Source organism: Chiroxiphia lanceolata, chromosome 6 (genome assembly GCF_009829145.1).
Source record: "Chiroxiphia lanceolata isolate bChiLan1 chromosome 6, bChiLan1.pri, whole genome shotgun sequence".
NCBI classification, from domain to species: Eukaryota; Metazoa; Chordata; class Aves; order Passeriformes; family Pipridae; genus Chiroxiphia; species Chiroxiphia lanceolata.
The window spans coordinates 9,240,023-9,267,947 of record NC_045642.1 but is presented as its reverse complement, the minus strand read 5'-3'; the positions used below and the strand labels follow the sequence as shown (position 1 = coordinate 9,267,947).

Here is a 27,925-nt window from a genome sequence, read left to right as displayed (position 1 = left end):
CTAGTGCTATATTGGTCCCAGTTATCAATGCCACACTAAACTTTCAGGCACTAATTGTGGGAGAGTTGTGAAAGATGTGAACAGAAAAAGGCAAAGAATGGAGAGCAAAGGGTCACAGTTTCTTTTCTTCATCATTTTATTAGTTTTCCATTACTTTTGTCCATGTATTAAAATGATAATTTGTATGATTGCCATTAATAACCTCAAAGTAAAAAGACTTGCCACGGTGAGGCATAAGGGGAGGTTTATGGAAGAAATGTAGTTATGTGGTGACATCTGGATGTCAGCTTGGAAACAGAAACCCTGATGGACCTTCTGTATTATTGCCACTATCCCATACAATTCATGGGTGCAGAAGTACCATGTAACACAGGGGTTTCAACCAAAGATTGGGAAGGAGCAGTAGCAAGAGATAATTTTGTAAGAAAAAAATCTAATTTACATAAAAAGACATCAATGAAAAAAAAGAGAGAGGGAAGAAAACACAGAACACAGAGAAACAGATTGCTTTTCATGGATGTATTTTTAGGACTTTTCACAGGTGAGAATTACAGTGGAAATTGTGTACGCTGGTACATTTTTTCCCAATATTGAGTGTGTGTGTGAGTACAAATATACATACAGGGCTAATATTGAAAGATTTTTAGCATGACATCAGTCACTGAGTGCATATATTAATTCCCATTTAAACTTCATCTGATCATGTCTTTTGAGTCTAAGTTTCCCTAGAAAGGTAATGAAAAATAACTTGTACTGTTTTTTTGTTAGTTACAAATATCATCTGCTCATTTCAACCCGCCTGGGGTTGGTTACTCTGTACCATAGAGGCACACAAAAGTAGATATTATCCTTTCTTCTCTTTAGTAAAAAGCATATTTCATCTAATATGCCTGAGGATGAAAGAGAGTATCAGAAGATCCCACATCCCTTTAACGGTGCCACAATATCCCAATGTAGGTCAGGGTTTAAGGACCAAGCACAGTCCTTAATTCAAAACTTGAATTTTTCACTTCTGAAACGTTCTTCTTTGGTATTGTAGATATATTGATTAAACTGATAATATTAAGAAAATCTACTCCTGTTCACCAGCATAAGAAGAAGCCACACGTGCCTGTGCACTCACATGCACACACATTTATTGTTTGTAGCGTAGTTAAACCGAGTAGTTGATCAACTTGATTGAATCCAAGAAGGATGGAAAGGGTAACATTATTATGGTTTCTTAGCATCAGGGGCTACAGAAGCTAAGGGAGAGACAGATTGGAGATTTTGGTGCAGGTTAATCTTTAGAAATAATACAGGCTGCAGATGTCATAAACTAAAGCAGAATTTCATGAACACCAATTTTAGTTTATTAGGTAGAGTGGCTTAATTTTGACATCCTGAAATAAGAGATGAGATACTTTGCTCCACTTTCATTTCTATATATATTTATATGGCTCTCCTTCTTTTGTTTAATTTGTTTTGGAGCCTTTGCAAATCTTCTTTGACAACCCATTAAAGCTGTCAGGATTTTTTTCTACATCATTGCCTTTAATTCTAGTCCTGTCTCATTTTTTCCCATCACATTCTCCTCTCTTCTCCAACTCTCTTACTGTTGTCTCCTTTTTTTTCTTTCCAGCTCTCTTGCTGCTTTGCTTTCTGATTTATTATTTGAAGTAAAACTTTTCTGGTGAAGAATCACAGGCATGATTAACATGATATATTCTTTCCTCAAACACAGCCATTTATCCCAAATTGTGGGCAGGAGCTTCTGAGTAATGTGATTTAAGAGTATCTATTGAATCCCTATAGTTTCAGCACAACACTGATTACTACTCTGATAATGTTATTCAAACTTAAAAAGACTGTCAGTTATGTGGAAAAGATAAGATAAGCGGGAAGACCATTCTGAATTTGACATGAGGAGAAAGCACACGGGAACAAAATAAAGTCCCTTAATAGCAAAGCCTTGTAAAAATAAACAAGGCTAAAAGCCAGGGGTGTATTTATTATGGCGTGTTGCAGGAGTTCAACACTTGTATATTTTTACTCATGATCTCTGGAATACTGGGAAATATATCGAATAAATACTGTGTATATATAATATAGGCAGACAGATCGATGTAAAATGTCTAGAGCAATGGGAGCTGTTTAAAATCACGCCCCTGAATTTGTTGCACTCAGATGGGATGAGATTTTCAGAAGTAATGAGTAAACTTGAATGTCTACATTCTGCTGTCACAAAGGGACTTGTTCTAAGCCCTTGCTGTAAATGACATTAATCTCTTTCCCTAAATGTATTCCCAGCTAGGCATCAAAAAGAGAAGCATGCTGAATCAGTAAAACCTGTTAATTTTGCTCTAAAAATAATTCTGATAGAGAAAATTCTCAGCGTCCTCACCTGGGGATTTCTGAGGCATAAAGGTCAAGATAAGGGGTTTTGTAATGAGAGAACAGGACTAGTAAGGGGAGTCATTAACAGCATTAATTACTGCTCCTTCAGTGGTGTCTGTGTACTGGCTTGGCAGGATATGGGCAAAATAATATGTTATCAGTGAATAAAAGGACAAGCAGGTTCTGTAGTACAACTTGCATAGGACTGCAGAGTTAATTGTAAAATGACTTCTCATTAATAACAGAGCTGTTTTCATTAGATTGCACATTTGCTAACTCATGAATGATAAGCTCCTTGGAAAGTTATTAATTCCTTGTCGAACACTGTCGTTCCAGTCTCAGATGGGCTGAGGCAACAGAATAGAGAGACTTGGGGCTGTTCAGCCTGGAGAAGAGAAAGCTCCAGGGAGAGCTTTGAGTAGCCTAAAGGGGCTACAAGAAAAATGGAGAGGGACTTTTTACAAGGACATGTAATGATAGGACAAGGGGGCATGTCTTTAAACTGTAAGAAGGTAGGAATAGATTGGATATTAGGAAGGAATTCTTTGCTGTGAGGGTGGTGAGGCACTGGAACAGGATGCCCAGAGAAGCTGTGGCTGCCCCATCCCTGAAAGTGTTTCAAGACCAGACTGGATGGGGCTCTGAACAACCTGGTCCAGTGGGAGGTGTCCCTGCCCATGCCCCTTCCAACCCAAACCATCTGTGATTCTAATATATATGTTGAATGGTGAAAGTTGTGTGGTAGCAGGAATTGCCTGTTGTTCAAAATGGATCTGACAGAGATTATTAATATTTTCCTTTGCTACCATCCTGTCATTCGACTTCTATTCTGGCACCCATGAGCGTAACATATCCTCCAAAAAGGATGTCTTACACAAGTTAAGAATATCCTCAAACAAGGATTTAGGTTTTTTAATACTGAACAAAAAGAAGCACTGCAGTCTTTTGTTAATGTCATAGCTCTGTCTGCCCCATGTGTTCTGGTCCTTGTATTTTATGTATAAAAACAAATGAACAGCTATACACCATGTTAAGCAACTTGTTGACTTAGTATTTTTTAAACTGAAGCATATATTAAGCTAGGTATTGTTTTTCCTCACTGTAGTCAAAGGCAATACTCCCAGTAGCGCTGTTAAGTGCAAGAATAGGCCAGAAAGCTGGTTGTGCCTGAGTTTAAAGAGGGTAAAACAGGTTATTCTTTCAAGAATTTAGAACCTATTTTAAAGCATGTGTTATTTGGTTTTTCGTTGTTTGGGTTTGGGGTTTTGTTTGTTGTTTTGGGGGAGTGTTTTTGGGTTTTTGTTTGGGTTTTTTTTGTTTGTTTGTTTTGTTTTTGGTTTGTTTTTTTAAATGAAATAGCATTGTGCAGTCATTGTTTGCATGACGAATGCACTAAAACTTGACTAAAATATTTTAATGAGTCACCGAGGGACAATACTAATGCCTTCATATGTTGGATTATATGCAAAATGAAGGACTGTATCATGCAAGCTCAGTGCTCTGAAACAGTGTAAATCTGTAAGAGGAATTGTTCACTGCAATTAGGAAGCAGCAGCAGTTGGTTACAGCACAGTCCAAGAGCCCCATGGAATCTGCCATGTGAGCTCCACACCCACCAGAAACTATGCAAACAGAAAAAACAAAGTTTACTAGACAGACACAAATTCAAAAATCACAGGTTACTTGAAGATCACATGAAAATCTTTTGAAGTCTAAAAGTAACTAATATGGAAGGGTTAATTTACTCTCTCATGCTAAACACTCATATTTCATTACATAGCTTCTCAGAAACTAAGTGAAAGCTGAGATACTCATCCAGTGTCTTGATTCTACCTTGGTTTTGAGGAAAAATTCTGAATGTGTAAGAGTGATGAAAAAAATGTGATATTTTGTGTCATGGATAATCAGAATGGATTTAAAGGCATGAAATAGGCATTTGGATGGAATTTAGGTGTCTAAATCCAAAGCTGCAGTTTTGAATATTTTTTCTCTATTAATACATTCCTGTGAGATTTGCAAAAGAATTAGATCTGTGAGATGTCAAGGTTTTAAGTGGCTTACCAAAACTTTCTGTGGAGTATCAGTGTCTGAAGAAGACCTGAATATCCAGTTATATTTTATATGAAGAAAACAATGAACGAAATATAAAACCAGCACGTTAGTTAATGGCTTTGTACTCTTTTGGGAGGTGGCAACTGATAGGTTTGAAGTCAGTAGAGAGTGTTTTGATTGTCTAGACCTTGATGATGGTGATGACAGGGTTGGGTGTTTATGGGTAAGAATCAGGGGGAAGGCCAAAAAGACAGATCCCATGGTGGGAGTCACCCAAGTAGGATGAAGGGGCAGACAAAATACTCTGTAAGCATCTGGGAGAAGCTCTCGATTGTTGACCCTTGTTCTTGTGAGGGACTTCAACTTACCAGATGTCTGCTAGAAACACAGCAGAGAGGAAACAGTCTAGGAGGTTCCTGACTGTGCACTGGTAGTTCTTATTCAAATCTTAAGAGATAATGTAGGAAATAATACAAAATGACAAAAATTCTTTAATAAAACATTGTATTTAATTTTATAAGTTTACAAGTATTTTTAGTATTTCTTTTATTACCATTCTTTGACATTGTCAGTAATCTGGATGATCACACTTGTACAAAGTTTTGAAGTCTAAAACTTCTTAAATGATGTTTATTGTGTTTTGTAAATGTTCCCTTTTCAAAAGTTTTTTTTTTTGAAATTTAATGGTGGCTGATTTACAATTGGGAACACATAATGATGGGTTATTAAGAATCTATCTCAATTTTCTCTGAATTTGTTTCAGAAGTAATTTAGATTAATAAAGCAAAAATAGCATTTTATTAGTTATAAAATAAACTGCAATTCAAATACTCTGGTCCTTGCCATTTACACACCTTTTATAGATGTAAATATTTGTCCCTGATTTACAAACAGGGAAATTGAGATTCCTTAGGTTAATGCCTAAGACTTGTGGATACTGATATCATAAATGAAGGAATAAAAGCCAGTGGTTTTGTTCCATTGCTGGTGCCCTCTCCACTCCATCATCCCGACAGAAGCAAAACCATCTAATGGGATTCCAGTTGAAGCTGTGGATATCAGCTCACACCCGTGAGGCAGTACGGGCTCTGGGTTTGGTATAAATACCTAAGAACTTTTATGGATAGGCTTGGATCTGGAGCTAAACTTACAGAATTACAGCTAATGTCCAGTTTCAGCGATAGGAAACACTAAAAACGGACTCACAGCTGTGCCACTTGGAAATGATCTCTCACTTATCTTCATTTCCCTGGTTATGTTTGAGGCTTGGAGCTTCAAACACGTTCATATGAATTTGTATGAATATTCACATCTGTATGAATGAGCCACGCAAAATTCATCCTGTGAAGGTGCTATTCTGGAGCAGCTTTTCTGATGCATTAGGCAGGAATAAGGACAGTTATACTTCTTGCTGAGAAGATAAAAAAAATTGTTAATCCTTTGAAATACATTTTGCTAGAGAAGACATTTTGAATAAATTATATGTGTCTGTAGGAGAAATACGCTTCTAATGAAAAATATAAATACCCAGGGAAAACATCCTAAGTATGTGCAGCCAAAGGAATTGCAGAGAGGCAGAGGAAGGAGGAAATTACTTGTAAAAGGATGAATGAAGTAAGATTATTTTGGAGATGAGAAATAGATCTACACAGTATTTTTCTTAATATTTCCCAGGATATGTCCTGTGCTTTTCATTTTATCAGCTTAAAGGAAATACTTGTATTTCCAGAACAGAAATCACGGCATAGAAAAAGAATGCCCAGAGTAGGTAGTACAAAAGAAAATGTCAAGGACTGAAGGCACAATACTCATATCAGATTGCATTCATTTGTCTAAAGTGATGCTGGACTTCATTCATCCAGTTCAGTGAAACACAAACCTTTATCTTTCCGAGATGTACTACAGGGCTTTTTTTTCAGAGACACAGTGAATGACATGAGAATTCATGATGGAAGAAGGTCACCTTCCTTGACTGGATTTGTTTAGGTATCCTTTACATAATTAGGAGTGATGTCCATCACTCACAACAGCAAGATGTTGGAAATGTATTAATGGCCAACTTAATTAAAAAAATATAACATTAAAGAGAATTTATTTATAGGATTATCTAGCAAATAAAGGTTGTGATTAATAGTTAATATAGACTAAAGGAAATACTGCAAAGCCCTGAGGTCTCTCTATTGTTGGTACTTACTGGAAATGGGGCATTATTTTTTATCCATGCCTAACGTGGTAGGCCTCTCAGAAATACCCTGCCATAAGCAAGGAATAATAATAATAATGATAACAGGAAGTTTAAAATGGTCCTGAAGCTTTTTGATCTCTTACTAATAGAGGACACAGCTGTAAATGGAATTGTCAATTCTTTTTAGCATGGGCCAGGCTATACATAGTAAGTGAGCTTTAGTATGATGCTGCTTTTAGAAGTAAATCTCTGCCTGATTTCTGTTCACTTTGCTGTTGTTTTTCAAGTGTCTCTGCAGGTTGCTGGAGAGCATTTGATGTAGGTTGTAGAATGGATCAGAATAACATTTTTTTAAAGATAGATATGTAGGCCCTGGTTTCTGTTGAAGAAGCTTTGTGACAATAAAGCAGTTTCCCCAGGTCACAGACAACAGAAATTTAGTGACTTGAGCAATGCTGTCCTTTTTATTCTTCTCCCTGAGCTACACAACAGGGGTTGTACAGGCAGCTGAAAACTCAGACTAGCTGGCCAGCTGACTTCCCAGGCTCTTTTTCAGGCTGTTGATAAGCAACCAAAGAAGCTAAGTTTATGTTAATTGAATTAATAAAATGTCTGCATAGTTGAGTTTTTTGACAGCTTTCTTGCCACTATTGAATTGAAGCAAATTTGGAGTCAGTAGAATGACACTAAGGGAAGTTGGGTAATAGATATCTTCCTTCAGCCATCAGTAAAGGGCTGAAGAATTCATTCCATTGGAGAAAAAGAAGTCTTTGTGTCAGAGGCATTGCAGTATAAGGGAAAACACTGGAAAAAAGAGGTATCACACAGCTTGTCCATCATCTTCAAGGCACTGATAACGTCATGAAGGTTTTAAAGGTACATCACTCTACTCTGCTGTTTTCTTTCCACGAGTTCCCCAACACAGAACATTCAGTTCTCTGCTGACTCCCTTAGAGCATCCCTGGCAAAATGCTGTTTTAGAGCTGTCATACTTGGCAAAGAAATTGTGTCAGTAGGTGGAAGGAGATCATGGAGACATCAAGCATATTTTTTGGGTTCTTGAAATATATACGACTCCTTCAAGTTTGCCTGACTCACAGCCCTTAGCAGCACTAAGATAATGTGTATTTCTGCTACCCCTCTACTGTCCTGTTGCCTTGTTAAGCATATCAGAAGGAAGGATTGGGCTCAAAAGTTTTATGAGTGTCAGATGTGTGTGTTTGGTTGTAGAAATTAGTGAAGGTAGAAATTGTAAAGTCTAGGCAAAATTCTGGAGTATAAAGGCTGTGCTACCACACTGAAGTTGTGAAGGTAGATGCAGCTGGGATTTGGTTAGAACCCTAAAAAACAGCATTGCACATAGTTTGGGATGAATTGGCCTTTATCCCACCTACCTGCAGTGGATAAACAAGATGATTTTACCCATCAATTAACAATTTGGCAATTGTATATCCTTTCATTAAGAAAAGAGATAAAAGACTCTGCTTGCAGCCCTGATCTCCATAGAAGAAGTATGCTTTTCTTTAGTCATTCAACAAATGTGGTAATTTTTCACTTGGAAAAAAAATTTTTGTAGGTTCAGGAATTTGGGAAACTGTGAAATTCTATTTATGAGCAGGATTAGGTGGTAATGATTTAATTGATGGTTGAGCATGCCGACAAACCACGCATAAAAGATCTTTTCAATAATTATGTCTCTTCATGGAGCGGCAGGTTTTTGTAATTCAGGTCCCAGACAGTAATTACAAACCAGATGCTATTTTAGGCACAGTCTGCAGCACACCCTTGGTACTTATTCTGAAATTCAAAACAAACACAAAGCCACTGTTGGAACACTTAAGGCAGAAAGATGAATTAAATTGAGGTAATGTGGTATCACACATGATTTGCTATATGAGTACTGTATATATTATTACAACATTTTCTATCTGAGTTCACTGTCATGGAGCATGACTGGTTTTGGTGGAATTATTTTTTTTTAAAGTTTTGTGTTCAACCTTCTGGGTCAAAAATCTCGCATTTCATTTGCAGACTGTGTTGCATAAAAATCACAGAGTGTCAGCATTGGGCCATTGGAAAAGTTAGGATGAATTGTTTCCTGATTGTGGTGATTTGACCCTGACTGCAGGCCAGGCACCCACCAAAGCCACTCTATCACTCACCTTCTCAACTATGCAAGGGAGAGAAAATATAACTAAAGGTTCATGAGATAAGGACAGGGAGGTGTCACTCGCCAGTTATGGTCACAGGGAAAACAGATCCAACTTGAAGATATTAGTTTAATTTATTCATAGTCAAAATCAGAGTAGGATAATGAGAAGTAAAACAAAGCTTTAAAAACACCTTCCCCCCACTCTTTCCTCCTTCCTGGGTTTAGCTTTATTCCCAATTCTCTACCTATTCCCCACCCAGCGGTGCAGGGAGATGGAATGGAAGTTATAGTCCCTTCATCTCAAGTTGTCGCTGCTGCTGCTTGGGCAGAGTCGTCCTTCCCCTACTCCAGCATGGTGATCCTCCCACAGGAGACAGTCCATGAACTTCTGCAGTGTGAAGCCTTCCCACAGGGTACAGTTCTTTGTGAACTGCTCCTGCATGAGTCTCTTTCCATAGGTACTGTCCTTCAGGAACCAATTGCTCCAATGTGGGTCCCCCATGGGGTCACAAATCTTGCTCTAGTGTGGGCTCTTATCTCCATAGTTCCACAAATCCTGCCATGAGCCTGCTCCAGTGTGGGCTTCCCATGGGGTCACAGCCTCCTTTGGGCATCCACCTGCTCCAGCATTGGCTCTTCCATGGGTTGCAGGTGGTTCTCTGCTCCCTGTAGGATCTCCATGGTGTGCAGGGGCACAGCTGCCTCACCGTGGGCTGCACCACGGGCTGCAGGGGAACCTCAGCTCTGGCATCTGGAGCACCTCCTCCCCTTCCTTCCTCACTGACCTGGGTGTCTGCAGGGCTGGTCCTCTCCCATATTCCCACACCTCTCTTCCCTGGATATGATTACTTCTGCACAATAACTTTTTTTCCCTTCTTAAATCTATTATCCCAGAGGCATTACTACCATCTCTGATTGGCTCAGCTTTGGGCAGTGGTGGGTCCATCCCGGAGCCAGCTGGCACTGGCTCTGTGGGACATGGGGGAAACTTCTGGCAGCTTTTCACAAAAGCCACTCCTGTTGCCACTCCACTGCCAGCACCTTGACAGGCAAACCAAATATGCTGATAAAAATTGAGGCTTGTTAACAAACTGTGAAAGCCATTCCTGTAGCAGGATGTTAGGAGAGTATGGATAAGACACATATTGCAATTTTGGAACAAGATAATGTCATACTCTGCCTCTGAGAAACATGAGATATTTTACTCCTGTGAGTAGTGAGCAATCATCACCACTAAACACCGGATGTTTTGCATTCCTTGCACGTTGAAGTGCTGCTGACTCGTCCTACACCCTGAAATGTGGTTTTGACTCAGGCAACCAAAGCAAATAATGATTTACTTTTTTGGTTTTGTTTTTGTTTTTTTTTTTGCTTTGTCACATGTAATTATCCTTTTTGAAACAGTCCCTAAAAGGTGCCAAAGGGGAAAGGAAATTAATATAGAGCAATAAATCTAAATCTCCTTTCCTTAGAGGTCCTTTCTCTTAAGGACAGTAACATTAGAGTTTGCTTTGCCTTTGGTTTATATAAAACTTCCAGAAGGTGTTTCTCAATTAATTGTTTTTATTTGGAAAGTTGGATAGTATGTTGTGTCTGTTGCCCTGAATTCTATGGTAACTCCTTTTGTAAACACAGTTCTCTTGCTTGTCCATTTGTTTTCTGTGTTGCTGAACATTATTTTGGACAAGAGTCAGAATGCTGACATCTCAGGCTGTGTTATGGCCTCAAACATTTTATTAAGGTGCTTATCCAAACTCCTAAAGACATCAAATGTTTGATGTCTTTAGGAACAGACATGAGTAGCCATTGATTTTGTGATTTGCTGCCACTTTGGATTTTGCAGTGTTCATCAAAATGTTTCAGGCCTGGCCATTACTATTAAATCATTACATTGCAATCTGGGAGCATATTCCACCGTGTTCTGACATTCTGCAGCAGCCCTTATGTCCCTACACCTTTGGTCTACTACCTGAAGACAAAGTACATGATTTTTCTAATGCAAATGTTATTGCTGTGAGGTGAATAACAGATGAAATGTGAGTGAAGGATGAAACAGCTCATTACCACCCCTGCCTATTGGACCTGGGCTCACTGGGAAAACCACAGGAGAAACCAACATATTTGGGAAAGTTTTCTTATATATGAAGAATGGGAACAGTTGAACACATCTGTCTAGTAAAAATCACTGAGGGACAGATGATGAGGGAAAGGTTTTGAGTAGGAGAAGAAAAGGCAGATACCGGAAGTGAAAAGTAAAACCAGGAGACAAATAAAATGAAAATCTATCAGGCATATATCTAGATGCAACTTAGATGTTATTTCTACTTGCAATGGAATTTCCAAACCAAAATGTCTTAGGTTTTGTCTGAAGAGCTGCAGAACTTCTGAAGGTTTAGCTCAAATGTGCTGTCTTGCCTTAGCAGGATGAGGGCAGAAAAGGGAGTGGGAGAGAATGGCACTCCAGTTCCCAGGCAGATGGGAGGAAATGAAAAAACAATTCAGCAGAGCCCCACACCCAAATTTAAAGATGTTCCCCATGAAAGGAAGGAATTGCTTTTGAGCAAGCTCAACCTATTATTTGGCAGTGTTTGGAACAATGAATTTTAATTTAAGGTGGCTTTAAAGTAAGAGTAGGAGGAAGTAGCTTCCTGTCCTTTTTTACTGAGAGGAGATACAGCTCCAGTCATACTGAGAATTCCTCCTTCTGATTCAATCCATTTTAACTTTTCAAGTAGTTTAAGTAGTGCAGAAAGAGAAGTCTGGGGACATTTACAAACATCTGGATAAAGATGCAAGAAATTAATTCATTTGGGGAAATATGATAGAAAACCTTTCACTCCTGCTACCAGTAACAAGAAATCCATTCATGCAGTAAAATGTTTGTTCCTAATTATTATTGCTGGAGCTGTGTGGTACTGAGCAGATTATAATCATCATTCCAGGTGTACAGTAGGTTTCTGCTACCTCTGATGCATAGCACCACTCAGGCACTCTTCTACCATTTATGATGGCCTAACCTTATTTTATTAATTGACCAAAATTGTACCTGTATTTCTAACTGGTGCCGACTCACAGATGTTTGCTGTTCCTGTAGCTCCCAAGTTCCTTTTCCATTAGATTTAAAATTTTATTTCTTTGTAAGAGTTCAGTAATGGAATTCAAAATTAAGCAGAATATATTTTAAAGGGTTATTTGAACTTCACAATTATGTATGTTGCTGCATGGTCTGCCCAAGTTAGAAGCTGGTGAGATTCCTCAAGGACAACTGAAGAGAGGGGACCAGGGCCGGGCTTAGCAAAGACTTTTTCAGTGCTTAATGTCCTTTTCCTGAAACATAGTCTATATTAAAACTTTGAACTGAAAGTAAAATGCCATCATGTTTGGAGAGCTGAGGTTTTGAAGGGAGGAAATAACAGTATCAAAGGTTGTTTTCTGGCAGACAGAAGAGGTATTTTTACTGGAACAGTAAATATTTGGAACTGAGTTACACTAAGATACAAGAACTGATCCATGAGCTTGGAATTTTTTTTAAGATATGTGACTATTAATCAAATGTTATTTAGTAAATTTTTTTTTAATGTAGTGAACTATATTTAAAAAAAGAAAGGCAAAAGTTATTCAAAAGGTCCAAAACTGTTGCATTTTTAAAAGATGTTTCTTTAAATTATATTTTTGGGACACCCTATGTAGCTCAAGTCTATTAATCTATTGTTTTAAAAGTGTTTTTGTGCCAGTTACCACGATATAAATGATATGATTGCAGTAACATTCTCAAAACAGAATGCTGTCTGCTAGACTTAAAATTACAAAACTTTTTAAAGGTTCAGTATAGAATTTATTATTAAGAATGGTTTCCCTAAAAAATATGTTTTTATCGACAGTTTTTCCTTTGGACTAAGAATCTAGCACTAGTTAACTTCCTGACATTTCTGACATATCTAAATGGTTCTTTAATATTGAAGCAGATTTAGTCAAGCTCTTTGAACCAGACTGTTCAGGCACTTCTTGTGTTATGGAACATTTACAGATTTTCCCATGTGTGCTTGTATTGCAACATAAATTCACTGAATGCTATTTGGCAAGTTATTAAGTGGTTAAAGGCCATGACCTTTTGGATGGTGTGGTGGACCAAACTGAAGTGTGTGGTTAATTAATATGGAAATGATAAATGCATAAGTATACCCAGAGAATTGTTTGATGCTGTTTGAATGGCAATATTAGAATACCAAAAAGGGAGACAAAAACACATGTTGCTTATATTAGAATCCTCTGTTAGGACTCAATCAGTGACAAAATTGCCAGAAGTGAATGGAATTAGTCCATGGTACAAACCACTATGTGATTTCTTGCCTTGGAAAAGTTACTTTTGGAGTCACAAAGTTTGCCAACTGTGATCCTGTCTTTAGTCAGCCCTGTTCTGTGCCTCTGCTGCTTTCTGGGTTACTGATTTCGTACTGTAACAGCCCATGTCCTCAGCTCTTCAGGGACATCACTCTGCACTCCCACTCCTGTCACTCCAGGCGCTTTTTAGACTTTGTAGCATGTCCTCACTAGGCATTCCCCCTGGGAAAGTCTCAGTCAGCAGCTAGTAAAGCTTGTCACTAACAAGGTATCTCCCTTTATTTTCATCTCAGAGCTGATTAGCTGGGCAGGATTACTAGGCTTCTAGGTTGAGTGCTATGTGGGATGTCTTATTTGCTATTGATCGGGCTTTTTCAGTGAGGATTCTCAACCTTTGGCTTCTCGCTTTCAGTCATTAACAGATTGTTACATTTAGTCTTTCACCTGTCCCGATCTTAATGGAGCTTTTTTCAAGTCTGTAGTCTACATATAAATACTTAAAGGATGATTCTGCTGGAAAAATGTCTTGAAAGGAGAGATGTGTGGGCCTGTTTTGACAGGGGAAGAGGCTTTTGCTTGCTTATTAACAAAGAAATAGAGACACGCAAACCAGTACTTTTGAAAGACATTAAAAACAATTTTGAACTTCGTACACCTCCTCTTCTGGAGTGTATTTTATAGTGGCTTATGGGACAGAGAGGCATAATTAGCACTACATTCATTGCCAGGGACAAAATGCCAACAGTTGTGTGCTTTGTTAATCTTCAGTCTCTCTTGTTACCCCAGCATGGAGCATCATTTACAGGTACCTGTATGGAATGAGGAAAAACAGGAGTCTACCCAGGCCCCAAAGGTGTTACCATTATTAAGGATAACACCAACTTCAGAACTACAGGCCTGTTCTCATTCTTTTACCACGTGCCTGTGATATCAAATAATCCCAAGAAGAGAAAAGAGCTGAATTAAATTCTTTCTTAGTTGCATGAAATATTGTTTTATGCCATGTGTTACATGTCAGCAGCCCTTTATTACTGTGGTATGTGCAAGCAGGATAGATCTTCCAAATGAGGAAAGAATGAGCTTATCCCTACAGAGACAGAGAGACTTTTACTTAATTAGAAGTCAGGCACATGTAGAACCCTTGCTGATGGATATGTAATTTCAGTTGGTGTGAAAAAAAAAAAAAGAAAAGGAAAGAGGAGACAAGAGTGTTGCCTTTCTAGGTGCAGTTTGTGTAATCATACCAGATACATCTGTGCTCTCTTCCATTTGTTTCTGGGCTCTGCCAGGGGACCTCTGGGAATATCCTGGAGTTACATGTCACCTGTTGACAGGAGGACTGCTGATTTTGTCAGTATGCCATGCTAAATAGTGATTTTGATAATTTAACACACTGTTACTTGATAGAAGCACTCCTGTAGCTGCTTGGGGTTTTTTTCTTAATATTAAGCATATATGACATTCATATTTGATATGTCAAATAATCTTTCTGTAATGACAATTGTGGACATGGGATGAAACAAGAGGAAGTTTCAGTATCCAAACCCCCAATTGTGTTCAAGTGCTGTAAAGTAACTGCCATGCTAACAGCTTTGTCTCTCTGGCCTCATTTATTTTATCAAAACACAACAGCTATCAAGAAAAACTGAGCAAAAACATTTCCAAAATGATTGTTGGTTTTCTCAATAATGAACTGAACTTTAATATATTAAATACAAAATAGTAATAAATTACAATTGCACAATTTCTTACAGAGTTTTTATTAAGATCAAAACTTATTTGTTCAGACTAGATTTATATAAATAAATCACAGTACATTTTTACTTGTGTTTAGAAGATTGTAATACGTATTACAAAATTAAGATTTTTTTTTTTGTCCCTCAAACCATCACTGCGAAAGGAATCATGCATTATTTCTACTAAACAAACAAAATGCCCACCTAATTGAGAGAGCCTTGATACAGGTACGGCTCTACTCTCCAAAATTAGACATGAAACATAGAGATACCAGGACTATTTATTGAACAGGAAATAATAAAGTATAGTACAATGTTCATGTGTTATTAAAACCAAAAGTATACCAAAACAACACACCTCTCTTCACGCACCTTTGCAATGGGTATTAAAAATGACAGCTGGCCAGCATGCAACTGAGTCAAACATTCCAGTTTTACAATGTCTACGCCTGAGCAAAAGAAGGAGGAACTAAAAACCCCAGACAAAACAAAGGAACAAATGAACAGCCCAGATGCTTACAAGTCCTCGGGTCATCTTCCCCTCTGTGCCACGTGTGCTGCCTTCGGCGCGCAGACGAAACCTTTCCTGGGTGGTGCCCTCCGCTGCCGTCTGGATTAGTGCACCTTATGGACCTTCAAGGAGATGGAGGTCCTCTCAGAGAACTGGAGCACCCTGGAGAACTTCCAGCTGTAGTTCCTTGCCCAACCCACTCCATTAGAAATTAAGCTGTAAACGCGACTGTTGAAACTACTCAGCCTTGGACGTGCAGTGCCACGAAAACACAACTCACACCTCGCACAGCTGGGTTCACCCACTGCAAGGTTGTCACTTCAGGACAGAATTATGGCTGCAAGAGAGGCTTGCCACTAACTGCAACAAGATCCAAGGCGATGCTGTTGCAAAGTCTGTCCCAGCACAGGGGGCTTCTATTAAGTTCTACAGTATTGTGGATTACTTTCTCTACATGGTTTTTTCTTCTAGATAAGAAAGCCATTGTTTTCTCACTTGATACTGAGATGTAATCACATTACAATGCACTGTTCTAAAGGGAAAAAAGCATTCAATTGATGACACTTCAGATGGAGTCACCTGATCTAACTGTTTTTACTTCTGTTCAAACAAAATGCATCAACAGTAATTTCAGATCGATTTCTACCTGGGTAAACCAGATTTTTCAACTAAATTTCCCAGTCCCTGTTTATCGTTTGCTACTTTTAAACTCAAAGGGAGTTTGCAGCAACTTTTTTTTTTTTGATTGCAGATATTTCCTCACCGTGCTTGAACGTTGCCAGGTGATAAGCATGTAAACATGTCTCTTTATGTCGCTGACTTTGGGTGCTTGTTTAAAAACACACAAAGGAAACCAAGCCAAACCAAAGAACAAAAACAACCAAAAACCCCCTTAACAGCCACCCTCTCAAACCAAGAAGGGTGGACTAAAATAACCTCCTCTTTTTCATGCTTTTGCATTGCCCTTTGCTGTTTCATTTTGGACTGAACCAGGAGTTTTCCACACCAGTAGTAAAACTGGACTTCTAAGAAACAAGTTTCTCACATGTACTGCTTTGGTGTTTTGTGGATCTGCTGGCATAGAAAGCTGAGGTGTGCAATGGCTGGTAAGAACAGTCTGAGCACTGGGTCTTTTATACTACATGTTGGCTTTCTGTTCTGGTACTCCCCACCACTGCCAGGACTACTGACAGAGAAAAGTAAAACTAAAGAGAGCAGGAATACTTTTAATGTCTTGTGATTTCAGTGGAAACAGACAAAGAAATATTTCAGCACTCAACTGCAGAGGAGTTGTGCTGGGAGAGTCTTTTCATGGGAATATCACACAACTGTCCATTGTACTTGGCCTCAGTGTCAGTAACTTGGAAGGCTTTTCCATTGCCACTCGCTGCTTTTTCATAAAACAACATCTGACATGGTGGCTTGTTATGGAAAACTAGAAGTTAAAAACTAAAATTTAATAGCACGTTGTTAAAATGAGTGAAATGGGATTAAAATCCTACTGAGATGCACTTCTAAGGGATTTCCTCTTCTGTTTCAAGGTTGATACATTTCATACAGCCTAATTATGCATTCACAGCAAATAAGAAAACAAATGAGGGTTTTAGCTTTGAAATAATTCTTGTGAGTCTACTACTAATTTACCTCTGAGAATCAGAGTTCAGAAAAGAAAGACTGAAGAGTATAGGGACCATAGTTTGCTCTGAGTTTCCAGTGTAACTATCCTCTATTTCTTCCAGTGGCTGTTGTATTATTGTAATACACTCTAAAGACAGCAGCAGTCTACTGGTAGACCAGAACATGAAAATATTTCAGGTCTAGGGAATATCATTGGTTGAGTATAAGGGTGAATAGTGAAGTATCCAAATATAGAAAATAGCTATCATTCCATAGATGCACTACTATGATAAGGCAGATATTTGTAAAAAGCACATAGTAATGCCACAGCCTGAGTAACCCTTTGCAAGTCATGAGACAGCAAAAATTAGGAGAATATAATAAATTTAGGGGGCTTTCCTCATCCCTAAGCCTTTGAGGTATGCTGGATTCCACTTAAAATGCTCACTGTCACAGAGATTTCTTTCTTGTTTTTTTGGTAGAACTGCATTCAAAATAATTCTTTTGTTGCCAGACCCTCGAGCATTAAATAAACTGAGTATGGTAATAAAATAAAAGAACCCCAACCCACTGGCAACTATAATGATACTACTTTTTGTTTGATGCCCCTTTGAATTGCTAGGGACAAATCCTAGAAAGGCTCCTGCAGTGCTCTGCAGGTGTTTTCATAGAACTCTCTTTTGCTAATGTTGCAGTGGCAAAGCTGCCAGCTCTGCGTTCCAGGCAGGGGTGTGTGTATAAAGATTTGTCCAGGAAATCCAAGAACTCCACCCCAAAGCAACAACTCTTCCTCCTTTGCTCATGCCCATCTCCCCATATTGACTCCTGGGACATGAGCCTGGGTAAAGAGTGCAGGATTTTGCCTGAGGTGAGGATCATGCAGGAGCAGATATGCACAATGGATCGCACCACTGGCCTGCTGATACAAAGCTTCAGCTGAAAGCGCAGTGAAATAATTTTGCTGTGGCAACTTCATGTCTGTATTTTTATTTTTTTTTAAATGCCCAGTTGTTACTCATCTGAAACTGTGCTTGGGCAGGTTTTGAAGTGTTCAGTTTGGCAGAAGCACCCTTGCCCACGGTGTTCTCCACAGCATGGCACGAGACTTTTTGAAAACCACTGTACTTACAGGGCTTCTGCTTTATAGCTGCAGCACACACAACAGATCCAAGATTTCCTGCAAGTGCCAAGCTGTGCTTTACCCACTAGCAATCCTTATTTTCTGAAAGATCCTCATTGATAGGTTACAAAACTAATTTTTCAGATTTGGGGTAAGAATTTTAAATATTTCTTCAATCTGTGCATGCATATTTGTGTCAGCAAAGTCGCAAATCCAAAACACTTGGTGACCACTCAACACATACAAGACACAAAGCAATGTGTGTGCACATAAACTTATCTGAACTATATTTAAAGACCAGGGCTCCCTATCTGTAAGTAAATAGCAGACAACAGTATCGTATAAAATACCCATACTTTGCATTTGCGTTTTTTAAACAGAAAATCTTATGTAAAAACTTGAATCAAATTCTCTCTAGAAAAATTTGGAGGAAGAGAGAACTCCATGCATGGCTAAATAAGTGGAAAAAAATTATCTCAGGGCCTCTTGTTTTGGGGCATAGATTTTATTGCGTGAAAGAGTCCAGTGCTTTGATTTATTTTCTTTTAATGGTCAGAATTGGTCAGAATTTACAATATACCATCATGTAAAATAGCCCTGCTAATTCTACCACAAATAGTAAAGGAAGTCTTCACAGGCACTACGTATTTGGAACAGCATTTTAAAATGACATAGGGTGTGTTTGTGCCCAGGCACACACGTGTGTGTGCTTGTTTGTATGATCAAGCATTGCTGCCTGTGACATGCTTCCAACATTTTGTGGACACAACTAAGAAACAGTGGCTGGAATATCATCTACAAAGGTTGAGGACTAACAACCTCCACGTTATACAGATGGTTATCTTCTTTCTGAAAGAACATGCTGTCATTACAAATACCATATGCATCTTGTTCGCACCCAACAGAACTTTTTTTTTACAGTTTTTCAGATTTGAAGGATTTCTTCAAGCAACCATATTAATTTGTTTTCACGTAGGTGAAAGGAGGCACCAACTGAGACTGAGGACGCAACTTGTCATCAACAAATAAATGTCTGACGACAACCATTCTTGAAAAAAATTATTTAGAAAGCTATCCATTCACAATACTGCACCTTTTTTGCAAATACAAGGACTGTGTTTGTTGCTGCTTCCCATACTTGTTGGTTTCCATTGCTATCATTTTGCTTGTAAAACCTGGGTTATTCTAATGAACAGAAATGATGACTTGAATTTGGGTAATGCTTACGACCATACAAATAATCTATCAGTAGCAATAGTGTCAGCTGGAGAATTAATGCTACAAGTGGATAACATTACGCTACTTGAAACCAATAGCTCTTCACACAGTAGAAGACTGAGGGTCCTATTCAGCAAATATTCAGGGTCCTATGGCTGTGGCCACAGAGGTTCCAGAAGCTCTCGCTGAGTCTAATCCTGATTCAGGAACCAAAATGATATGCTGTGTATATATTTCTCTGCACAGCCTGGATGCGCTGGACACCCTCCCCCACTTGATTCCTGGGAAGGAAAAAAATATGTCTCTGTTTAGCTCAGTGACATGAAAAGCAATCCACAGTAATGAAATCTAAAGAAGTTAGCCAGGCATGTATGAAAAGAACAGGATGCCTGTAAAAAGGGAAGAACTGTCAAAACCTAATTGTGGGCTCTGGCTGCAATGAAATTTATCAAAGAGGGAAGAAACGTTGGATATAAGGATGTACACAGCTTTTGATAAGAGACACTTCTCCTATTCTGGGCAGGAACTACTGCGTAACTACTCCTTGTGTGCTGTTTCAAGCCATTCCTATCAATGCTTGGCTACAGCTGGAAGCTTGGTGAGGTGTTTTCCAAACCCAGCTCCCAAATGCCCAGGTCGGCATTTCAGGCATGGCACTTCAGCTCACATCTAGCTTGTCACTGAGGGCACAAACACACAGGCAGAGCTTCCCCACTTTGCTCCATCTTCTTTCACAGACAGTTGCACGTTGGCAGCCCCCGTGCTGTGCCAAGGGACGGTGCCTTCCCACTGCGACTCTGCTGAAACTGTGCTGCCGTGGTCCCCTGGCACTGGCAAATGCAATTGTTTATGGACACAGGGCGAGACTGTGGCATTCTTCCCGGTTTGTAGCATCTTCCCACTGCCTGAAAATTATTTATGGAACCGCCTGGGGTCAGTGCTCACAACCAGGCAAGTAAATCTTCAGTTGCACCTCTGGTAACCGGGCCTCACTCTGATGCGTTAAGTACACTCAGAGAGGCTGCCTCCACGTATGAGGTGCTTACAGCATCGTTCTTGGCTTGATAGGGATACTATGGTCTTTCCTGTCCTTCAGCATTGGGGATAACACTGTGACTGTTCATAAACATGATAGTTTCTTTTGACTGGGATTACTGCCTGACTGTAGGCAGTGAGAACAACAACGGAAGTAAGTCATGGTAACTCTTAGGAAGCAATTTAGTTAGATCTCTGATGAATTTTTGTGTCTCATGAATCAGGATTAGTGTTCCCTGTATTGGGGAGAGGATTAGACAGAGGGATTAAAAGGACATCTTTACCCCACTGGACTCTGTGGAATAGCCCCTGAGGATATGGCTAAGAAAGAGTTCAACAGGAATGCCAAATTTCTGCTGAATAGGTTAAAAGGGTGAGGAAGCCTCTTCGGCAGCCATCCAAGCGCAGAAGACCTGCATAACATTCCTGCTGAATAGGGCCCTAAAGACAAAAAACAAAACAAAACAAAACAAAAAAAACCATAGGAACCTTGAAAAGCTTTTCTGATTGTGTCGCTTCTTATCAGCGCCTCAGATCTCCAGAGACACTTAAACACATTTTTTTCAGTGCAGTTAGGCATCCTTTGAGATGTGCTAGTGCCATGGATGATATATTGTTACAAGAAAAGAAGTAAATCAGGTTGTTATATATATAAAAAAAATAGGTCTTGGTTGTTCTGTAAACAAGGTCCATTTCTTTTTATCAATTATCACTGAGAGTTACCCAAGATCATATTTAAAACACAAAACCAAACCCTTAATCGAGTGTATAATGTTTGGAGTTTTCATACATATATCTTGTAGACATTAATTACTTTCTGCCTCCCTAAAATTGAAAGGAGCAGACTTAACTTTCGTTTTATATTTGACTTTTAAGATCGGTGTTTCCAAGCCCTTTTCTAGGATTAACTTCATGCATGTAGATCTTGGGTTTGTTCATAAAATTTTATCCAACCTCTAATGCCATATGGAGGAATATTCAGAATTATCGTAATGGGGAAGTAGGAAATAAAATCTTACCTCTACAAGAGGATGCCAGTGAGCAATGGGTTTCCGAGGATATGAGAGCATTTCGTTCCAGTGGTCACGACCTAGACTTTCTGCATCGTTGCCTACTTGACATACTCCAATGACCTCATTGTGACCTACACTGTGAAAATGTTTCATAATATTTTTTTCTTAAAATTTTACCTTTAGAACCATACCATTTGCATATTTAATCAGAAACATTAATAATGGATTTTTAGAATTAATTCTCTCCTGAAAAATATCATGTACTACAAAATACGTAGGTTTGCTCTTTGCGTTTCCCACTAATTTAATATTCCCCCCCTTTATAGCACCCACTGTGCCTGTGTGCATTTGTTTCTTATTTTTGCATGAAGAATATAAAAGGTTCTTTGCCTCTGTTCTGTAATTAGCTGCAAATGAAAGTAAACTCTAAGCCAGAATTTTATAACCGGAGGTCTGTGTGTGAGGGGTTTGAGTAAATGTGCACAAACAGAACATCAGCGTGCGGAGTGTCTGATTATGTGCTCAATTATTTCGGTTCTGGTAGACATATATGCAGCTTAGTTATGTCAGTTATGAATGCAAATCTATATTTTGAAATGTAGAAAGGGAATTCTGCCTGGCGAAACAAAAAATTCGAGTCTTCTACCAAGATCAACATGAAATTAATTCCCCACTCATGGGGACAAAAGTAATAACTTTCTTTCTGGATGCAAATCTGCCGTGCAAGATTTTATAAAGCCAATAGTTGATGTCGTGTTACAGCTACAGGTATCTCACCGGTCATAATCCATAACAGCTATCGACAAGTTAATTTGGTCAATGTTTTCTGGAGGGACATCAAAGACTATGGCTTCATTGTAAACGGGATTAAGGGTATTCCTCTTGGTGGAAGTTTTCCTTTTCTTTAGTCGCCTTCCTTCACACATTAAAGAAACCTTCACGTAGGGATCTGTGTGAATCATAAGAACAACGTTGATTTTCTTTCAAAGCTTTTAAGCAAACATAATGGCAAGTCAAGGGAGCAGACTTCTTGTAATGCCCATACCTGCTTGTAGAATTCATCTTCTGGACCTGACTGGAATTTGAGCTTCTTTCTTACCATGGAATGCCTGGGACGCAGCGGAGCTTTGAAAGCTTTACCTGCTTGACTGCTTATAATGAACAATTTAGGTTCAAGAAGCCCCTTGTCGTGCACAAACTTCTCAGAGGGTATTAAAATATCCACTGAACCATGTTATACACGAGTGTTTTACACAACAGCCTGTGTATCAGCCTATTTATAGCAGCCTAATTACTTGTTAGATTTGTAACACAGACAGAAGATGACAATGTTTTTCACAACGGGATTTACTGATGTATGGTTAAATATAATTCAAAATGTAACAATTAGCAGCTTATATTTCTCAGGAGAATTATAATTATTTTTAAACTCCTGAATATAGTAAAAAAAAAGCTATTTCTTTGCAGGTCCTTTCTGGGAGCTCTACAACTCCCTGCTAGTATTTAAAAGTCATTTATGAATTGTTACTTAAATTAGTTTATAATTTTCATTATCAGATTTTGAAAGGGTTGCTGAAAGGACTCTGGTATGGTCACTTTGTCCATATGCCAACTAAAGCAGCATTGGTTCAGTGGCTCTTGGAGACTGGTAGAGAGGGTGAGTCTGCCTCTGTGCCATAATCATAATACTCTGCTGCTCAAATTCCCAGTATTAGGAATGCATTTTGGCCAACTCATGCTACTCTGAATCACAGTGGCTTTAGAAACAATAATCCCACAGTCTACTTAAGAGCAAAGTATTTTAAATTGTCGGTTGCAACTGAGCAATCTAAAATATATTATTTATTTCTCACAAAGTTCTGTTCTCAAGTAACTCAAGAGCTCACAATAAAAGAACCCTCTTCTCAAAAATCATTCTGAGATTTGGCAGGGTTGAATTCTTTGTCTCTCAGGAGGGAAATGGGACAGAAATCCACACTGAGCATTAAATTAATTCATACCTGATGCTCCTGTGATATCCATTGCTTTTAAATTTCTTGCCTTTATTATTGTAATAGTTAGTCTACCAGCTGTTGGAAGGTAGCAGAGTGAAAACATAAGGTCACCAAGATCCACGTTATCCTGTTCCAAGAAAAGAGGGATAATATGAAGCAATAATAAGAATTTTCATATCCATAACAGAAGCCAAAGATAAAAGTATACCTTTGGGGGTCTACAGTTTAGCAGGCAAAAGCTGAATTCTCATTCTGAAACACATCTGAAAAAACAGACATCCATCTGCATACAAGGTTTGAGTCGCTATGTTTGTTCCTGGACCACCAAAGTTCTCAAGGGTAAATGAGGTTTTAGTTTCTAGCACTCAGTCCTTGGAGCTGACACTCATTTAAGTGATGAGACACTGTAAGGCACTGGAAAAATCTTTGTCCTGTTTTATATTTTGTAGTGATTTGTTTTGTACCGTTGACGAGCAGCCACAGACGTCTGTGCCTTTCCTTCTGGTCCGCAGAGAGTTTCACAGAAAAAACCATGGGTTGCACAGGGCAAAGTCTTATGCAACTCTCAAGTTTGCATAAACTCAGGTGTGATAGGTCTGAAGTGTCTATGGCAATGGGACAGTCTCTGCCAGAGGTGGAGAATGAGCATTACTTCCTGTGCCTGGAGCAGACAAGCTCCCTTAAGTAAGCTTATCAGCCTGTTTCAACCTGATTTACAACCCTTTCCTGTGTTAATGGCATCAGGGTTTCAGAGAGGTTACCACAAGGTTTGCAAGTGCACAAACCCTATTTGCAGTTACAAAGCATTGCTTTCTTAGTTGTTTTTTTATTGTTTGTGTTTTTTTGGGGTTTTTGTTTGCTTGGTTGGTTGGTTGGTTTTTGTTTTTGTTTGGTTTTTTGTGGTTTTTTCTTTTTTTGTTGGTTGGTTGGTTTTTTAAAAGGGAAATTGAAGTCTTTTATGAAAAATATAGTGAATAAAGGATTGTATTAAATTATTTCTGTGATTTGATTTGCATTGTTTTGACCGAGCAATGAATTCATACTTTCATAGACCTGTCTCCTGTAACCTAATATTTCATTCTTGACTTCAAAGAATTATACTATCCAGCAAATTCAAAGCTACATTCCAGATTTTACAGGGAGGAAAATACAGCTGTTGTGGAGTATGTGTATCTTGCCCACTTAGCTTTGTGCCATAGCTCCTCTCCTCTCCCAGTTTGGCTCCTTCTGTGTCAGCCACCAAAAAATGAAGGGTGGTGGATGATACAGAAAGTGAGTGAAAATAGCTCTCAAAACAGCCCCTAACACAGATTTGTCTCTGAGCTGTCTCTGGCTTCTGTACAGATCAATGCCCAGAGCCTGAGCTGTTATATTACATATTTTCATGAGTTACTAGGGGAGATAAGCAGGACAGAAAATGTTGTTGTCACAGAACTGTAGAAAAACATTGTGTCAGAAGGGAATTTTAGGTGTTGCTTGATCCAACCCCTTGCTCAGGAGAGGCATCTTCTCTTTAACTCTCAGCTCATTCGAGGAAAAACCCAAAACATGTAAATTCATTCAAAAGTAGGTCCTTTCCTTGTGTTGTTATTCAAGAGAGATGCTGCCAAAGAAGGAAAAGGCTGATATTATGGGCCCTTTGTCAGGAATAACCAGCTTTTAACTCTGAGTTTACTTCATCATTTATCATCTTTTCCGTTCTAAAGTTCAGTGTTTCACGGTAGCTGTAAAGCTAATAAAGGCTGTGACAATATCGAGGTAGCTCATATGAGTCACCCAGTTTAGTGTCTCTTGATGGTGCACACTTGGTAACAGACCTGCTGCAACAAACTGTGTCGCTGACTCACTTTGTGAGAGGATCAAAGTGCTGTTTGAGAAGGTGATGCTGTAAGAAATATTACAGGTTGAAGCAATGTCAGCACATCCAGGAGGAATTTCTCTTGGCTGACACCTTAACGATACAGGAGGAATTTCCCAGTGATCAGCTGCAGCTTGATACCTATAATCTGGGGAACAGGAAGCAAAGTTTTCACTTATCCTTCCCATTGTGAGGAAGAGCAATTTCCAGCATGTGAGTGTACTTCCCCAGCTTTGGGGTGCTGAGATTTGTAGCTGTAGAATCCACTCGTGCTGCAGCTCTGAGGGGAGCAGGATTTCATAAGCCATTTAAAGAAATGATTGACTGAAGCCATCTTTTGGGAATTTGTCAGTCTGGCAAGTTTTTTATAGAGAGGTTATTTTCAATGAATTGGTCACTAGCCTTCAGAAGAAGACAGCATTGCTGAATCACTCAGGTTTTCCCTGACCATAAAGAAGCCCATCAGGCAGCTGTTACTATAACTGTGTATTTTGGCATTCCTCAATATTGTCAGCCATAGCAGCCTCACTCTGTATTCAACTCCAGTGCTCCACACAGTGACTAGGAATTCATTTTGTGAGTACTGTAAATGCTTTACTGTTACTACCAAATGCAAGAGTTTCCATTCCAGACTTGGTCATCCTGAACGAACATTTTAAAAACTTGTTATCAATTCTTATCAAGAAGTTCATCGGTAAATGTATTACTACACAATTTTTTTCATATATAAATGCCAAGAAAAATCATAGTATCACAGAATACCCTGAGTTGGAAGGAACTCACAAGGATCATCAATTCCAACTCCTGGTCTTGTGTAGGACACCCCAAGAATCACACATGTGCCTGAAAATGTTGTCCAAACACTTCTTGAACTCTGTCAGGCTTGGTGCTGTGACCTGGGGAGCCTGTTCCAGTGCCCAGTAATCCTCTGAGTGAAGAACCTTTTGCTGATATCCAACCTAAACCTCCTCTGACACAGGTTCATACCATTTCCTCAGTCTTGTCACTGGTTACCAGAAAGAAGAGTTAAAATATGTTAACCTTCTGCATAAATGAACTGGTTAGGAAAGAATGGATCCAATATGTTGAATGCAGTGTCAGGAATTATGCCATAATATACTGGTCCACAAACTTTGTCTTACATGTGAAAAATAATTGTCACCTGTACTGTGATGTGTTTTTAGCAAATGCTGCAATGACAATAATACTTCATTAACGCTTTTTGAAAAACTGCATTGGGTATTATACAGGAAAAGCATTGTTATACTGGAAACAGAGCCTGTGATTTCTTCACCCTTTTCCAGTTCTCAAAGTTACAGGTGTTGTAGCAATAGGTCACAGATGACTGTGAGATTGTCTGTTCATAAGACAATACCAGCAGTAATCTAACCAGGGCAGCCTGGGCATGTGACTTCTCCAAGTCTGAAAAAGAAGCCCTGTCTACTCACACTTTCATTTTGACTTGTAGGGAATGAATGACTACTCCATCATACTGGCTACTTGTGAACGTTTCTTTAATTTTGGTAAAACAGATTTTCTAATAGAACCTTTCCCAATGCCCTGGCTATTCTTCCCTGCTTACCCCTGTTTCTGTAATCAAAGGGCAACATTTTCAGCTGTTCCAAACATTGTAAATTTTGCTGCTGGGGCCTCAAGGTTCAGTTAGAAAGGTTTAATGAGGGAATGTTCTTCAGAGAGTGCCACAATCTGTGACTGCACCACAGAACTTGTGTGTGCACCTGTCTGAATAACTGCAGTGGAACAGGCAACGTGCTCTGACTGGGGACCAGCGATGTCACAGGCGTGACCCTTCCATCCAGCAAACACCAGTCTTTACTATAAATTCAGTTTCTTAACAGAACCAAAGCCTATGTAACAGAGCACAGAGAGGATTAGTGCACATCATCACAAGTTTAAAATCACTGAGCTACACGGCTTAAGCCACGGATTGTCACCAAAGGTGTGCTGTATTAGCAAGAAATAGCTTCAAGGAACAGAATTAACAAGCATAGAGGGCAGGATCTTCTGCAAGGATTATGCTCCTGTTTGAATTGAGTACTTATGTGTTACTATGTGTGCTTAACAATATGTGGCAATGTATTACACTGTCAGAGACATTTTAAAATTCCTGCATAGGAAGAAATTTCATAATATAGTAGGTTGTTGAGTCATGCACGTTGTACATTCCAAATATGTGTCTAACTTCCTTCAGTGTGATACTAATACCACACTGTGCATGTTACTGTGCAATCATGACAGCCTAAATATAACCAGACCAAAAGGCTGGGCAATTGAATTAATAACTTAAAAGAAAATAAGTAGAAGATAATTAAATTCCAATTATAATTTCTGTATATGTATAAGCTGCGTATTACTTTTCTTTTGGTCCTCTTCAGCATGAAACATAAAAGAAGAGGAAGAAAACACTGCTTCTATTTTTAATCTATAAATCTATAACCTGCTCATTCCTGTGTTTTAAAAAAGGTAGAACACGACTGGCATCTGCTTTGCTTTTCCAGTGCCCCAGGCTTTGGCCCCAGGCTTGAGGTGATGGCTGAGTGCCTTGATGTTGTTAGCTGTGCCTTACAACAAGCTGCACAGCCTGTTTTTGATAATCCCACCTAGATTTGTCTCTGAGCCCTTGTCCTGTTCATGCAGTCCTTTATTCAAAAGGGCAAGAGCATAAAGTTTCTTCCTTTAAAACGTCCCAGTTACCT

General features: G+C 39.0%; 1 protein-coding gene and 1 long non-coding RNA gene across 5 annotated transcripts in view; one reads left to right on the top strand and one right to left on the bottom strand.

Moving 5' to 3' along the window:
- Positions 1-27,925, top strand: part of LOC116788153 — a 228,514-nt gene that overhangs the window by 68,645 nt on the left and 131,944 nt on the right. The gene's annotated exons all lie outside the window — the stretch shown is intronic.
- SYT9 (synaptotagmin 9) overlaps positions 17,960-27,925 on the bottom strand; it is a 67,013-nt gene continuing 57,047 nt past the window's right edge. Inside the window, exons 4-8 of one of the 4 annotated variants that reach the window (XM_032690650.1) lie at positions 23,357-23,477; positions 22,134-22,305; positions 21,363-21,492; positions 20,628-20,784; positions 19,478-19,589 (exon numbers count right to left, since the gene is read on the bottom strand). In XM_032690650.1, coding sequence (XP_032546541.1) covers positions 20,677-20,784; positions 21,363-21,492; positions 22,134-22,305; positions 23,357-23,477 — 531 coding nt within the window. In that variant the 3' untranslated portion in view covers positions 19,478-19,589; positions 20,628-20,676. Of the gene's footprint in view, positions 20,785-21,362; positions 21,493-22,133; positions 22,306-23,356; positions 23,478-27,925 lie in introns of those variants that run through there. The other 3 variants (XM_032690652.1, XM_032690649.1, XM_032690653.1) reach the window with 3 other exon arrangements.